Source organism: Rhinolophus hipposideros, assembly GCF_964194185.1.
Source record: "Rhinolophus hipposideros genome assembly, chromosome: 11".
NCBI classification, from domain to species: Eukaryota; Metazoa; Chordata; class Mammalia; order Chiroptera; family Rhinolophidae; genus Rhinolophus; species Rhinolophus hipposideros.
The window spans coordinates 58,420,156-58,437,999 of record NC_138057.1 but is presented as its reverse complement, the minus strand read 5'-3'; the positions used below and the strand labels follow the sequence as shown (position 1 = coordinate 58,437,999).

Sequence of the window (17,844 nt, the reverse complement as noted above, 5' to 3'; positions counted from 1 at the left end):
CGTGAAGGCCAATGGGAACAGAGTTTTTTTCCGAGTGTCGAACGTGTTCTAAAACTGATTGCGGTGATGGATACACAACATGGTGAATATGCTAAAAGTCACTGAATTGTACACTTCTAATATATAAGTTGCACAGTATGTGAATGATATCTCAATATGGTGGTTTTCTTTAAATAAAGTTTGTTAGAGCTTCATTCATCGTTGCCAAAACTGGGAAGTAACCAAAATGTGCAGGGTGAGTGGATAAAGCAACTGTGGTACATTCAGATAATGGCATATTACTCAGTACTTAAAAGAAATGGGCTATGAAACCATGAGAAGACATGGAAGAACTTTAGATGCATATTACTCATGAAAAAAGCCAATGTGAAAAGGCTATGCACTGTGCAATTCCAACTAGATTACATTCTGGAAAAGCAAAACTCTGGAGATGGTAAAAAGATCAGTGACTGCCCTGGGTTAGAGGGGAGGAAGGGATGAATAGGCATAAAATGGAGGATTTTTAGAGCAGTGAAACTACTCTGTTTGATATAATGGGGGACACATGTCATTATATATATTTCTCCAAACCCATTATTTGTACACCAAGAGTGAGCCCTCATGTATTAAAACTATGGGCTTTGAGTGACAATGATGTATCCATATAGGTTCATGGATCGTAAATGTCCCAGTCTGGTGCTGGTTGGTGATAGCGGGGAAGGTTGTGTGTGTGTGTGTGTGTGTGTGTGTGTGTGTGTGTGTGTGTGTAGCATGTTCTCAAAGTGTTTGTGCAGTTTAAGCTACACTAACACCAGAGAGGTAAGTGCTACAGACTTATCTCCAAGATCATTTGAAGGTTTAATTATTTACATTTATTTGATACTGATTTCAGTTTTGTGAATGCTGAATAATGAATTATTAATTTTCATTATATGAGTTAGCCCCTCTGATTGAAGAGAGTAATGGTTAACTGAAACAAAAATCTAAAATTTGCGATTCAACATTCAAACAACTCAGTATAAGAGAAATTTAAGTTCTATATCTGGGTTCATGTGAGGCAAAATATTCTATAGGAAAGATGCATTTGAGGACATAGACGACCCTACACATAAATGTCGGGTACAAGCAAACATTCCAGGCAGTATTTCAGACTTTTGAGGTGGTGGACATGGTAAGCCCCAAGTCAAGGTTTCCATACATTAAAGGGGGACCCAGGTGATATCTGGGTTACAGGTGGAACGTGCAGAACATTTCATTAAGACAAATATACGATATGATGAAAGGTGGACTGAAAATAGGAGGGCAGGTGGGGCGGAGGGACCTAGAAGCCCAAGAGGAGTGGAGGGATCTGCTGGGCTGCTGGGTGGGGCAGGTGCTGTGTCACAAGCCCTTGTGACTCACCAATGGTTTGTGACAGCAGGTCTGGCAATAAAGTCAAGAGTCTTGGGCGCTCTCAGAGTTCAGTAGCCTTAGGCAGCTTAGCAATTCAGATAATGGAATTCATACTACGGAATGTTTTGTCGTTTCTGAATAGCCTTTGTGAACCTTGTCTATGCTTCCTCTCAACGTCCTTCAATGCTAACCCCAACCTCACTGGCATGTGTGTGTTGTGGTTGCTCCTTCTGTTCTGGTGCTACCTGCTGGGGATTCCATCTTTACCAACAGTCCAGGAAACTAAAAACAGGCACAAGGTACGGAACCCTGAGCGAGTCCCTGTAGATTTTCCCTATTGTTGTTTCCATTTCTAGTCCCACCTTTTAAAATGAGCATGGTTGGCTCAGAGTAACACCTGAAGTGAAGAGTCTGAGAGGATAGGACATCCTTGAGAATTAAAGGCCAGGCAGGACTAGGGGTTCAGCCAGGACTGTTTCCTTGGAGGCTCACAGACCATGTGGGTGTGTATGGGTGGATTCTAGGATCAAACCCCAAACAGTGATTTCCTGGCCCTGGATTGGGTTATTTAGACATTTTGGGATCTCTGAAGGAGAACAGAATCCCCCGGCACTTCATCGTGGTCACATTCCTATATCAGGCATCACTGCACAGAGATTTCCTCTGTGTTGGGCTGATCAAGAGAGCAGTGCTGAGCCTTTGAGAGCTTTTGAGCAGAGGCTGGAGCCTGAGCTCTGCTCCAGGTTACAGGGTCCTCTCGGAGGGACCAGAGATGAGACTGTTGGCCTCACATTCTACACTCTCCTTAAGGGGAGGACTTCTCACTGAGAATACCAAGTGTGGACTTCATAGACAAAGTCCTTCTTTGAGTTTTTCAAAGAAGGAAAAATGGAAAACACTTTGATACCATAAAAATTGATAAAAGAACACGAAGTTCTACCAATCAAAATAATCAATTAAAACTACTCTTGGATCACAAATGCCTGAGTTTCCAGCAGAGAGAAGTGACTGAAATGATTCTCTTCTTTTTCGCAGCATCAGGGCAGAGCCAAGAGGAGAAGGAAGGGTGGAACACGGAAAGGTAAGGTTCTGCCTATTCTACATGAGCTCTCCAAGGGTGAGAGCATTGTGAGCTCTCTGTCCTTTCCACAAGGTCCCAGGTCCATGAACTCTGAGGATATATCAGTTGCTAGATAACATTACCTCTTAGAAAACAGAACCCTCAGGGAAGAGGCTCATGGGAAGGCAGTCAGACCCTGAGACACTTCTCAGGCACCCCGCTCTGCCATCCCTGGGCCTGAGCAGTGATGGACCTGAGCAATGGGCATTGTCCAATAGATGTGGAGACTCAGAACTTGTGTGCTCTGACCTTGTGTACTTTGACTTCCTGGATAAGCAGATTCCTCTCTGAGGTAACCACTGACCTCTCTGTTTCACACAATGGTTTTGGGCATCAAATGAGATAATCTATGTGAAAATACTTTACAAATGAAGCAACAGACACATGGGAACGATGCTAATATTAACATCAACCATTTGACCTCATCTACTTGTAGCTTTCACATTCTAATATCACAAGGGTCTGTCATAAAGAGACTCCTATATAATACCTATGTTTCTACCTTCATCCCATGTAACTCTCTCCTGGTTTCTCAGGGTGTAGATACACGTATTACCAGAGGGAAGAAGAGGAGAAAAAGAGGCTGATTTCTATCCTGAAAAGGTGACTAGTCTTTCCCCCTCTTTCCTGATCCCTTTTGGGGTGTTCTATACAATTCCAGGGATTCAGTGCAGCCTTCCATAGTCATGGGGTGGAGTAGCCATAGTAACGGGGATGTGAATGAAGGCCTGGGGTGAATGCTACTGAGTGTATTGTGAAGTCATGGATATGGGGCAATGGGAAGGGCAGCAGGCTTCAGGTGGCCCTACCCCAAAGGGCCATGAGGTCCTCCTTTCTTTGTTCTGGTCCTGGCCGCAGCTTTGTACCTCCTGTCTCTTGCAGTCCACTGGGCCAGCATTATGATACCATGCACTTTCGTCGAATGTTATGTCCAGACCCCTTCTGTGAGGTGTGTAATCATGCAACTGCCGAGATCAATAGTCTACTGTTCCCAGAGGCCCTGGAAGATGCCACACCCTCTGTGTCCCTTTTGGCTTCTGCAGCTTCTGTGACTGAATCATCATTCCCTCTGTCCCCCACCTTCTCAGCACTACCTTCAGGACACCTAATACCAGCCTCTCTGCCTGAGCCTTCCTCATTGCCACCCCCAATTCTCTCCATTAATGCAATGACCCCCTTAGCCAGCTCTCATTCACTTTTATCACTGGGTCACTCTTTGCCACCAAAGCTTTTTCGTCCCTTGGAATCCAAATTCCCAGCAGAACATTCCCAGGGCCAACCTCCTGGCACCCTATCATGTGGTATTTCAAGAGCGGATCTTCTCCAACTGGAGGCCCCTTTGACCCTGAATACCATCTTTCTTGACCCTTCTCTTTCCCACCATATCGACTCCTTACCAGATTTGTCCCAGAAATTAATCCCCACCAAGTCATCCGCATATGACCACGAAGCAGCAGTGCTGTCCACTTCACCATCACCAGACTCCAATTTCACTCTGACTCGATCTGAACAACCTAAGTCAGACAACCACCTCAATTCTTCAACAACAATGTTAGAGTCAGCTGCTGATAAGCATGACTCAGTCGTCACCCTCCCTTTCTTGAACAGCAAAGGCAAACCAACGGAACTGCATGTCCATCAGCAGCCCTCACATCCTGAGGCCTGGGAGGCTTCCTTGCTGGAAAATCGTATCTATCTTTTCTGGGGTTTCCCATCTTTTCACAGCGAGTCCTTGTCCTCTGCTGTCCATGTCCTGGGTGAATATTCCTCTATCTTTATTTTCAACAGAATATCAAATGCCTCCACATGCCAAGAATACCCCATACTTTTCCATCCCCTACCTCCGTCCTTGCCTGAGGTCCAGCCTCAGCCTTTCGCTCAAACCCTGCCCCAGGCCCACCTTCCGTCCCCACTCCCAACCCTGCCCTCTGGTCCTCTGCCCCAGAGTAGCAGGTCTGGAGTGCATTTCCATCCACCCCAAAATGAATCAGACACGATCACCACATCCGAAATGCAACATCTCGAGTGGCATGTTTTGCGGAAGCAACAGGAACGCTTGTGGGGTCTACCCTCTGTGGTCCAACAATCTCAGGATGCCTTTTATTCTTCAGCTCCCCACTTTTATTACCACTGGCCCTCCCAGGCCCAGGTTTCAGTCTCCATCCTTCCTGGAGACATTCCGCTCAGCAATGAGCTTCGCAAAACTCTAGACAATCACCTGCGAAAGAGGCTCATCCAACACCGGTGGGGCCTGCCCCGCAGAATCTATGAGTCTCTCTCCCTGTTGAGGCCTCTGAGCCATTGTGCAGACACAGCTGAGTCAAAGAACAATTACGGACTCTCACGGATCTGTGCATTCAAAGGACAGAGTAGCAAAAATCACCTTGTTGGCCTGAGCCCACACAGCGGTTCCTCTGACAGCAGCTCAGAAATGCTTCAGCTCAAGCAAGATGAGCTGAAGGGTGAGGGAGACCACCCAGAGAATGACCAAAAAGTTGGTGTATCAAGAGATGCAGAGAGCTCTTCAGCTAAAGATCCGGGGTATGACTCCGAGGAAAAGCTAGACAGTCTTATGATGGGTCTGTCGGGAGGAAGTCCAATGGTGTCAAGGCAGAGTCTACTCCAGGGACAAGTGGAAAATATCTTGAAAGGACATTCGGGCACCAAGTTTGAGGACATTAATGCGGGTCGACTGCCTGCGCCTGTGCACAGTACATGGCCTGCTATGAAGCAGATACCGACTCTGTCTGTGAATGCCCACACTGAAACAAAACGGAGAAGTGTGCCGCCATCAGTGGGTGGGGACTGCTGCCTGAACACCTTCCAGGAGCTCTCCTTCCTTGAGTGCTGTGCGCAACAGTTGCTGGACACCCACATGAAAAATTTCTGTCTGAGAATGCGGTATGGCCTTCCCTCCAAGGTCCTTGAATCCTTAAAGATCGTTCAATCGAAAGATACCTCGCTGTATTCCAAACTTACTTCCTCAATGAACCTGAGTTCTGAGGTGAGCTCCAAATCTGGGAGCTCCATGCCCCTCAGAGGAAGCACTACATCTCTCCATGGAGACGATGTGACAGCAGCATACTCATACTCAACCTCCATCCTGGCTTGTCCTCTCCCTGCCACCTCGTATGTGGGCCAGGAAAAACGGGGGGCTCTGAGTCAGTCACCCTCTGTTATGTACCATGGCCTTGCAGGGGACATCCAGAGAATGAGGGAGGCCAGACAGACTCTTATGCCTGTCACACAAAGCATCACCAGCCAAGAAAATCCGAAACAGACTCTACTAATCAAAGTACCCTCCCCAAAGCTGACTGCAATGCGACCTGTGGCCAGACACGAGTGCAAGGATCAGAGTGTAATAACCACTGATCGATCAGAAAGGCAAAAGGGCAAAGAGATGGAGAACCAATCAGAACCGATTTCTGTACCCGTGACCGGGGTGCTGTTCAGGACTAAGGAGCTCAACGGACTTCAATCAAATACTAGTGACATCCTGACAACTAGCAAGCCGGGAATCTCCCAGGGGATTCCTGTAAATGAGAATAAAAGAGAAACTACTGTGAGCCCTGAAAGTCCCCCACCAAAAATGCTATTTCTCCAGGATGCTAAATCATCAGACCCCAGGGAGCATCTCTCTGGTGAGTTACAATCTGAACCAGAGAACATGGAGTGTAGCCAGGCCGAAGGCCCATGCAGTGACCTGTCCATTGCCTCAAATGGCTTGATTTACACCACCTCCCGGACTCACGCTCATAGTGTCTCCAGTGTGGACATGGGAGCTCCCCATGTGCTGCACGTGTATTTGGAGGACCGAGGAGTCTGTATGCAGCAGCGGCAGGAGCCTTGGCTCCCTGAGCACGTCTTAAGGTGTGTCCAAGATAAGAATTTCCCACAAGAAAAAAGGAGAGGGAGCCATCAAGGCCCCAAGTCAGAAACACTTGGTGGAGGTGATACAGGGCTCGAAACATCCCAACCTGGAAGGAAGAGTGTTCCTCCTCAGGAGGTAGCATTAGAGGAGGTGCTTGGGAGCAAGTCTTCCCAGACCCTGGCACAGGAGGGGTTGTCTCCCTTTGAAAGACTTCTCAGAATAAAAATGAAGCGCTTCTTTCAATGGATTCGCCCTGGGGTAAAATGCGAACAGCAAGAAAATTCCCAGGAAAAGAGCAGCCCCTTATCATCTGCAGGGAGCAGAGGCCCAGATAAAAGTACAAGGGCTTTCACTGGGGTGACCAAAGGCCCGAAAGTCATGACAGGCATGGGGAAGTTTCTACAAGAGAAACTGGGGCGTCGGCATGCAACAGATATGCCCTGCACCCAAGAGCGCCTTCCTTCCCCAGTGAAGTTTGGGCAAGCCCAGCAGAAGGCACAGGCACGAGCCCAGGCAGGGCTTATCCGGGGGCATTCTTTCAACTGCAGGCCTCCCTGCTGTAAAGTGACAAAGTCATGCCAACAAGCTTCTGGCTTTGTTGGCCAGAGCTCTACACATCTTAGACACATCCAAGACAGGGACAGACAACCCCACCAGAAAGCTGGGGCATTGAAGCAGCAGTTGTTATATCAGAAGCGCTTCCAATCTGGGCCCTGCAGGGAGACTGTGCCCCATCCAAGCCCAGGCCAGAGTTCCACAAGTCTTAGACAAACCAGAGACAAGGGGAGACAACCCCAGAAAGCTACAGTATTTAAGGAGCAGTGCTCATGTGAGAAGCTCCCCCAATCCACCCCCCACAGGGAGGCTGTGCCCCATCCAAGCCACACCTACCGGCATCATGGTGGCCAGGGGCATCAGGCTGCTCTCACCCCTGCTGAAAGCATGGCTTCAGAGATGGGTCTCTATTACTGAGACACAATATCATTCTCGAGAATTTCTAGGGAAGACATTTTCCCACCCCCAACTAAATTCTTCCTTGTGGAGAGAATTGATTCTCCCTAATAAATGTTTCTCCACAATAGTGATACCTTTTCTGTGTACTGCGTTGGGGACATGGGTTAGGGTAACTCAGGTTTGGGCTTAGGGAAAGGAAGGAGTTAGGTCAGCTCTTACCGATTGCTTCTTTTAGCTTCTAAAAGGTGACTAGCCCCCTGGAGCTCTAGTTGAGAAATAGATATCACGTGCCCCCCAAAACCCATTTCATCCCTGATGAAGTGTGAGGAGATGGGCTATGTCTCCTGCCTCGTAGCTTAGGCCTAATGAGCACATGCAGTCCACAGCTTCCCCTTCATGGAGGCTATATATCCTTTAGGGCGGTGGGGAAGACAGGCCTTCTATACCTGAGGAGGGTCAAGGACAGGTCTGTCTGCAGAGAATATCGGTGAAGAAGAAACAGTGGTTTAGTCATTATTTAGAAATCACTGATCAGAGGATCCCAGGGTGGGTGACACCTCAATGCGTGTGTTTGAGGGGGGTATACTGCCACAGTGGATCCTGGGCTGGTTGGGGTCAGTTCTAGGAACAGCATAGATGCTGCTTCAAAGTCTGTCTCGTGGGTCCTGCTAAGGTGTTGGGGAAGCATCCTTTACACTCGACACTGAAGTTTTCCTGCTGGAAAGTCACCTTCTGGACCTGGTTCCCGTCCCTGCATGTTTCTTCAGGCTGTCAGGTTGGTGATACCCTTTTTTGGACAGTGAAAGCATCACTCAGCTGTCAGTGGAAGGATTGTTGAACATGCAGCCACCTACGTTCCACGGTAAAATAAAGCCATTAAGTAAGGAAAGGATGCCTTATAGTGAGTGGGAAAGAAGAGAGGAAAAGGGCAAAGAATGACCTGTGGGTGCAACAAAGTCTCTGCGTCATCATCCCCACACTGAGACTCTGTCTTGCTCCCAGCTTCCTCAATCTGATCCAAGCTCTACTGGTTCAAGGCTGATCAGAGCACCGCACAGCATACTGATGCCTTATGCAAAAAAGGCACAGAGCTCTTGTTTGCGTAGTAAAACAATATTTGCAGGGGTGTCACTGGGCATGGCATCCCTGTCTTTGAGGAAGGTGATCTTGGTGCCTTCCTTCCATCCATGCTTGATGCAAATATACATGATCTTGCCCTTAGCGTGTACCGTTCAGCTGTGAGGATGGAGACGTCACCTGTGATTTTCTTGGCTGTAGTGGAGTCCTAACCAATCTCCCCCAGAACACCTGTAGCTCATGCACCAGAAGTGGGTTACAGCTATTTGGGGGCTCACCGTGGATCTCCATGGAATGCTTTTATTAGCCATGACTGCACACATACCCACCCTTACAACAGGAGACTGGAGAGAAGGCAGCTCCACTTTACAGACTGGGACTCAAAAATAGAGTGACTGTCCTGGAAAGCACTTGAGTTAGTTTTTCCAGCAAGATGTGTGAATCCTGTACAGACAAAAACAGATGTCCACCACGGCTCTCTCTCACTACCACACTTTATCTTCATGTTGAGTCATCCCATTAACCCTACAATATCTGAAGCTTGGGGTTACAGGAAAAAAATGCAGATTTCATTGAGGGACAAAAAATGGGTGGGGCCTATGGCAGGAAACTTGAGAAGTGAGGAGGCAGTGGAGGGCTCCAACACCCATGTGATGGAACAGGCAATGACTCAGCCTCCCAGTTCCTGCACCATCTCATCTTACGGTCCTTCACTTTCCGTAAGATGAACTGAAAAGTGAAAGCATCACTTAGCTGTCAGTGGTAGGATTGTTGAACATGCAGCAACCTACGTTCCACGGTAAAATAAAGCCATTAAGTAAGGAAAGGATGCTTTAGAGTGAGTGGAAGAAATCCAATCCAGGCCCTGCACTTATTTCCACATTACAGAGCACTTATTTCCAGGGCACTTACTTCCACATTCCAGAGCTTACTTCCACATTACTTACTTCCACATTACAGAGCTCCTTACAAGGGATACCTCTACCATCTGGAATACTAGAGTCTGATATTCCAAGCTCTGGCCTCATCTCCCTATCTTTCCAGCTTATATGCTCCTTGTTAATTTTTAAACTCCAGCTCATTCATTTTTCCACTTACTCCTTTGTCAATCCATCAAGCTCTTTTTTCCTCCCCTTCTAACACAGACTTGGTGGTCTTGGTAAGAAATATTGAAAAAGCTCAACGACAAATGTGCCCCCTCCAATTCCATTTAATTCTTCCTGTTTGGCAACATTTCAACTCTGTTTTCCCAGAAATGCCTTCCTAAAAGTAAGTGACCACTATTGGATTAAATCCCAGAAATGCCTTCCTAAAAGTAAGTGACCACTATTGGATTAAATCCCACAATCGAGTCTACTGATATACAGATAGATACAGCCCCAGAACTTCCTGGAAATCATTAATTCATTCTATAAATAATTATACCATGCTTACTAACAACATGTGAACAGAACAAATGGAGCTTAGGTCAGTTTCCTGAGTCCATCCTCTCTCCATTACTACTCAAACATATTTCAAATCTCGTTCACTTTCCTAAAACTGAAGCCATCTCCACTTACTGAAATCTGTGCTGGCCACTGTTCACAGAGGAGCTAGAAGCTGAGAGACAGGAACTTTTCATCAAAACTCTTCAAAAATACACTTTCACATTCTTCCTTTCCTTTTTCCTTCCTGTTATATGGAAAGAGATTTCCCTCCTATACTCAAAAATAAAAAATAAAAGTACTTCCTGAAATTGTCTTATTTTATTTATTTTTTATTTTATTTATTTATTTATTTATTTATTTATTTATTTTTTTTTTAGGTTTTGGAAATAACATTTATTTTTTTGAAAGTTAACATGTGCATATAGTAAGAAAGTGAAAACACAAGGCAAAGTCATAATCAAAAGCAGTTTGGTTTGATGTGTCCTTCTAGGTCCTGTGTGTATCTACACAACTAAGCTTCCATTTTTATGTAATTAAGATTGTATAGTTATGTATCAAGCTTTTCCACACGTATGAATATTTACTATTTCAAAATCCCAAAACTATATGAGTATTTTGATAACCAAGAACACACTACACCAACTCAATCTGGAAGAAAAAAAATGTAATCTTGCCTTTCTTGGCGACAAAAATTTCATAAAGGATAAAAACGGCAACAGGCCTCTATGATAAAGGTATTGGCAGAGTTACAATTAAAATACTGCATTCCCTTCATGTTCAATTAAAAATGAGACATAAAGCAACAGAGTACACAAAGTATTCTAAGAGAATTCATTATGATCTACACTTTTAAAATATTAACGAGGCAAATTTCCACGGAAATACTTGTGTATTTCGATAGTAAAGCCAACAGACGCTCACACATCGGTGGTTATCATCACAATGTAAATACGAACACACCTGCATACATCCCTCCCTCTATCCTTCCTTCTGCCCCTCTGCCGCCAAACTCAAGAACAAGTCTCATGAACAAGTCGGGACATCCATGAAATTGTCTTATTTTAGAAATAGCTAAACTCTACTCTTGATGGAGCTTGACAGGAATCCTTTTATAACCCCTGCCTCCATCCTTATGAGGTGCGTATCATCTTTTCTTTTCAAAACATTGTAATCCAGAAATGATTAATCATGCACATGAGCAGATAGATCAATATATATTCCCATGTACTCTCACACAATTTCCCAATTATCATCTGGCATATGTGACACACCCCATTTTTAGACTACAGTAACGGGAAAAAGCCCACTGAAATATCCTGCCATCCACCTTTCAATCATACCCCATGTGCTCTTGTCAAAGTTCTCACATTTCTTTGGTATTTATCACTAGTGGGACACACATATACACCACAGATGTAAACAGCATTGGTGACATTGGTGAAAAAGCATTGAGCTGCTAGAGGCTTTGGCAGTCAGTTCTGTTCTGCCTTTTCCTCAACCCTGAGGAGTCATTTGAGTGAATTCTTCCCTCAAGTCCATCAAGAAATGATCTTACGGAGCAGATCCAGTGTGCGGTATCACTGTCCCTTCATCACACAGTAACTATAGTAACATCTAGAAAGTATACAAGTAGAAACCTAAACATGGTCATAGTTCTTGGTATAGCTACATGTGTTTTGAAATATTTAGAAGAAAATGTTTTCATGTCACACATTAAAATGACCTATTATGTTTTGAGTTAAACACAGTAAATCGGTCAGATACACTTATCTCCTCTACTTCCCAAAATGCCATGAAAAGTAAAAGATTCAATGAGAAGATGCTCAGCATTATTAGCTAGCAGGAAAATGCAAAATCAAAACCTCTTCAACATAGCACCACACACACACACACACACACACACACACACACACACACACACACACACCCATGACTAGAATCAAAAAGTCAGATAATAAGTTGCTGAGAATATGGAGAAAGTGGAACCCTCACACACTGCCGGTGGCAATGAAAATGGTGCAGCTTTTTGGGAAAATAGTCTGGCACTTCCTCAAAATGGTAAACATTTTGGGCCTTGAAAACATAAAGCAAGCGAATGAAGCCAGTCAGAAATGACCACATAGGATGCCATTCATGTGAAATGTCCACATACGAAAAGAACAGAGACAAAGTAGATTAGTAGTTGCTTAGGGCTGAGGGGGGAGGAGGGAAGAGGTGGATGGTAGCTAAAGGTTATGAGATTTCTTTCTGAAGACATGAATATTTTAACATTGGCTGTGATGATGCACACGTTTGTGAATGCAGGAAAAGCATGGAATTACACACTTTGAATGAGTGGATTGTGTGGTATGTGAAGTATAACTTCAATAAAGCTGTTAAAACAAAGGAATTAAAAAGACTAAGTGCTTGAGCATGACAAGAAGGGGAGAGGATAGGATAAAAGATGTCTAAAAAGGATAAAATGTGTTCCAAAAAGCCCATTTTTGGAAGATGAACATCTGGTGGAGGAGTGGTAAGTGACTAGCAGAGCAGAGGAACTGCTGGCAAACCAATTCACACCACAAAACCCTGGAAGACAGACAACCTGGTTGCACCAGGTAAGGAAGAGATTAGGGGTTCCAAGCTGTAAGCATCTTCAATTTAGTGTGTGTTTTATATTGTGTATAATTGAAAAAAAATGGGGTGGGGGTCGGAAGGGTTACTCTTGAGTATTTTGTGAAATCCTGTGGCAATGTTCAGATGCTTCAAATGTGCAGAGGATTCCAGGTTTCTTGCCTGGGAGAGAACCTGAGACAACCGTTTTAAAGTTGCATTTGCATACTTCTGGGGTCCGGTTATGGTGTCCAGAGTAGCTGTGGGTTTCAAAGGCAAAAATCTCAAAGATCAGGTAAAATTAAAAAAAAACCAAAAACAAAAAAACAGTGAATGGTCCATTTAAAGAATGTGTTTATTTCAAAATAAATAAACTTGTGGAAAAGTTGTATGGATGGTAAAGCCATGAAACGTTTATCCAGATTTATCTACTAATATTTTGACTCATTTACTATCTCTCTCCTGTCTCTCTCTGTTTCTGCCTCCCCCCTCCCTCCCATCTCTCTCTTTATATGTATATACACATGCATGCATGAACGAAAACTATGCATACATTCCTGAATATTTGACATTATATTTCATGCATCACGTACTTTCTCCTTGAGTATTTCATTGTGTATTTCTGAAGAAAAAGCAGAGTCTTTTGTATACAGTACAGTTATTCCCTTCAGTATATTTAACATTTGGCATAAGACTTTTAACTAATCTCATATTCATATACTATTTTGGGCAATTAGGAGAACCATTAAAATGCTTTGCTTCTAGTCATAAAAGTACAATGGGGAGGGCACACAAATGCCCATGTAATGTTTAGTCTATTAAAATAACCACATCCAAAGCTTAAGCAGAGTCAATTCTTACCAGGGACTCTGAATCAGGAGAGCAGGTCAACATGGAAGAAAGCAGGAGAAAGAAAGGAGAGCTAAAGTAAGTCTGGGAGTGTCCTTCCTCTCTCCAAATTAGGTGCCTAAATTACAGTGGAACTTTCTTAATGCCCCCTCTAATGAAGAGAAGGAAAGGTCTGCACCAAGGTTCTCTGTGTGCTTCCAGAATGCTCACTCACCCCACGCTTCACTCTCCACAGTGAAGCATGTACATTACACTACAGATTCTCAAACTTGCTGTGGTGAAGGAGAAGTTGACGGTCTTCTCCCTAACCTCCATCCACTGTGTGGACTGATATTGTGGAAAATACAATAAAAACGAATCACTTGGAAAATGACACACAAAACAAAAACATGCGGAATACAAGCCTCAAATTTTTATTATTAAATTTAATTATTTTGTCAAATGGCAATAAAAGCTTCTACCCACCCTCAATTTCTATACTTAAATTGTTGCAGATGGCAACAAAAATGTGAAAATGAGCATTGGTCCATGGACCACAGTTTTGAGAAGCACTGACATAGGCTTGGCTAATAGTATTCTCTGGTTCCAGTAATCGTCTCAGGGGTGTCCTTATGACCTGAGCTAGTCCTATTCAGCTGAATATCAGAACTGTAGTTGAGCACACTGGGACAACAATTCTGTTTTTCCTTTTAAGACGCCTGTTGGGAGCACAAGCGAGGAGTTGTGAGGATGAGTCAACATTGAGAAAGCAGAACTAACGGAGTCAGAAGCTGAATGTACTGCTGCTGTATTGTGGAGATATAGAAGCCAATATATGACAATTTAAAATTTTTAATTGTCTTTTATTGGCTTCTATTTTAAATTCACCTGATTTTCTATCATCTGCAAGAGAGAGTCCTATGTGATGCGGTGATAATTTGCGTATTTCTCAACAAGCACTCCACCATCTTCTCTTTTGCCAGTCATGCTTCCAACAGAGATCTGACTATGCCTTTCCTCTGGTTAGGAAAACCTCAGCTTCCCACTGCCCTCAGTTGAACGTCCAAGTTTCTTAAACTGTCCTTTAACATCTTTTATAAATGACTCTTGTTCTACCTTTTAGCCTCATTTTTTGCTACTCTCATCTTTAGGTAAATACCTTACGCTGTATGTGACCAGACATGTACTTTTATGTATGTTATAGGCTTGCTCATGTTCCCTCTGGCTGCATTGCACTTCTTCTACCCACACCCTTTTCTGACTTTCAAAGAACAGAAACTTGAAAATATAAGGTGTCCATTATTTCTAAATGTTAAGTGTTACACATCACTGTCACTCCTGCTGATTCAAGGGCTAATTTTGAGAGTGTTGGCAGGACGGTACATGGATGCCCCCTGTAACTGATAAAAACTGCATTTAGACCCAAAAAACCTCATTTCATACAGAAGCTAACATGGTTATGTACCAAAATCTCACAAAGCAACAAGTTTTCACAAATTGTGACTTTATAATTGCAAAAATGAAGAAGCAAGAAATGAAAACGTACATCAGCACCAAAACATGTACACAAACCTTCATAGCAGGTTTATTCATGCTAGCTAAAAAGGGGAAACACCCAAATGTTCGTCAGCTGATCAATGTATACACAAAATGTGGTATCTCCACACAATAGAATATTATTTGCCATATAATAAATAAAGCACTGATACATACTACAACAGAAATGAACCTTGAACACATGCAAAGTCAAAGATGCCAGATACAAAAGGCCACATGCTGTATGATGCCATTGTATGAGATGTTCAGAATTCACCAAACTACAGAGAAAGTAGATTGGGGGAAACTAGGGCTGGGGGAAATAAGAAGAGTGAAGGGTGAAGGACAATGGGAACAGAGTTTCTTTCTGAGTGTTGAACGTGTTCTAAAATTGATTGCGGTGATGGATACACAACATGGTGAATATGCTAAAAGCCAATGAACTGTACATTTTTAATATATAAGTTGTATGGTATGTGAATGATATCTCAGTATGGTAGTTTTCTTTAAATAAGGTTTGTTAGAGCTTCATTCATCATTGCCAAAACTGGGAGCAACCAAAATGTCCAGGGTGAGTGGATAAAGCAACTGTGGTACATTTAGATATTTTCACAGTATTTTATTTGAAACAAATATCTCTGATTGTAATTTGAATCCCTAGTGTTTCTAATTCATTAAGATTCTTATTAAATCAATGGTTTTCTTTCTATCAGTTTGTACCTTCCAGCAAATAAACATCCTCCATTCTGCCATATTAAAATAAAGAGGCCCTCCTTTTGCCACTCACCCTATATGTCACATTGTCTTTATAGCCAAATATTTTGAAAATCAACCTCTTCTCACTGAAGAACTGGCTCCCTCACCTGCCAGTTTTACTTCCACCTACTGAAAACTACTTTCTGCCTGTCACCCGACTGAAACTGCTCTCAAAGTGGTTACCAATAATTTCCTAAATTGCCAAATCCAACATTTTATTTTCAGTCCTTACATTATTTGAACTCTCAGCAGCACCCGACACTTAACTATTTCTTCTTTCACATACCCTGTTCTGTCTTTATTTGGGGGTCATTACTTTCATCAGTTTATGCTCATACATCTGGGTCAATGCTTCTCACTATCTGCTAATCCTGTTTAAGCCATAACTCTTGGTATTCTCCATGTGTCTATACTCATCTTTGTGTTCTTCTCAAACTACGTATTGACTCTGTGTGACTTAATCTACACTTGTCATTAAATACCTTTCATGTGCTGATAACTTTCAAATTGTATCTTCATTCTTCTTGTTCTACTTTGTACCAATCCTCTTGTGGTGTGTGTGTGTGTGTGTGTGTGTGTGTGTGTGTGTGTGTGTTCTGATTTATATTTCATATTTTTTCTACTTTATTTTTTTCATTTCAACTGCTACATGGATATCTACCACTGCATCTTCCACTACTACCTTACGTAAGCTGAATGATTTATCCTCTCTCATACATTTGCATGTACTATAGTCTTTTTTTATTTTTCAGAAAATGGCACCATCTTCTTTCCAAGCTCTAACAAGAATCCTAGGGCTTCTACCTTCTCTCTATATTTTACTCAACCCCAATCCCCACAGTGTTAACTCAATAACCAAGGACTGTAGCTTCTGTACTCTGCTGTCTCGTATCTATATCATCTCCAACAGTCACAGCTAATCACCTTGCCTTCTAAAAGCCACGGCCACCCCAACATATTGCATTCTATCATCTACATTATTTCCAGGGTGACTTATGAGGAAAAAAAATGTGCCATTGCTTCCAAAAGATTTCCGGATTAAGAGAACATAAGGTCCTCCACATCTGGCCTTTGCAGATCTCTCCATTGATGTCACCACATTCCCTGTCCCAAATGCATTGCCACATATTCATTAGTTGTCTCAGCCTTACTTGCAATTTCCACAGTCAGTCCATGATTTGTCCTGTTTCTCCTTGGCCTTTTCCATGAAACTGCATCTAACTTCAGTCTTCAATCAATGCCTACTAGAATGAATTCCCTGCACAGTGTTTTTGGAACTTAATCATTTTTATCATATTCCATTTCGTAATTGACATCCTCTATTGTAATTTTGTTCCTCTTTATTTTTAAATTTTCTTTTTGTTTCACTGGAAAGGAAAGATGATGCTCAGTTTTAAACGTTAAAAGTGTACAAGTTGCTTTGTTACAATAAAAGTAAATGTGTACATACACACACACAAAAAAAGTAACATAAGATTTTCTAGTCTCTTAAAATCGACTATAATAATCCCGAGACTGTGATTGCATATAATATTTAATTTTCTATTCCCTACAATACTAAATGTGGTTTTAAATAAATATGAGGTACTAAAAAGCATGTTCTGAGAAAAATTTATAAATAATTGAATTAATGAATAAGTGGAAAGATTTTCTTTAAAATAAACCTCCACTTAACATGATTTGTGTGATATCTGTTTCTCTTCTGATGACTGAGTTAAAAAAATCTAAATTATAGTTCACTAGAAGAGCAGTTTAAATATTGTGTGAGATTATTGCATGATTTTCTACCACAAATCCATCTGAGGTAAAGTTTTTTCAAAATATTTGAAGAGCTAGATATTTGGAAGTCCAGATTCACTTCAATGGTTTGGTGCTTTTTAGATATTATTTTATCAGTATTGGAGAATATGACATCATTAATTTATTCATAAAGTATTATTGCATACTAACAATAAACTAGACTGTGGGAGGTGTTGGAGATTACAGTGGTGGGTAAAATACAGTCCATGCTCCAATGAAATGTACAGTCTTGTGAGGAAAACAAACTTAACACTTAACTAATCACACAAATAAATGCAACTGTAAATCTTATAATACTATGGAAGAGAGGAACATGGTGCTATAAACACTCATAAAAAAAGAAACTTGACTTAGGGTAGTTGTAGAGAAAGTGCTGCTTCAACAGAGATACTCTTAGCTTTTCTGAACCTCAGTTTCTTCATCTTTAGAGTGGAAATAAAACCTTCTTTTAATAACACAGGTAACTGTTGTGGAGTTTGAATAAAATCATTTCTCTGAAAGGGCTTTGAAAG

General features: G+C 42.5%; 1 protein-coding gene across 1 annotated transcript; it reads left to right on the top strand.

Annotated features, from left to right (window-relative positions):
• Positions 1-3,311: 3,311 nt before the first annotated feature.
• Positions 3,312-7,334, top strand: LOC308505044 (spermatogenesis-associated protein 31D1-like; the record flags this gene model as incomplete). The annotated part of the gene is made up of 1 exon (XM_081066701.1): positions 3,312-7,334. One exon carries the CDS (start codon positions 3,312-3,314, stop codon positions 7,332-7,334), a length of 4,023 nt encoding a protein of 1,340 aa, XP_080922827.1.
• Between the last annotated feature and the right edge of the window lie 10,510 nt (positions 7,335-17,844).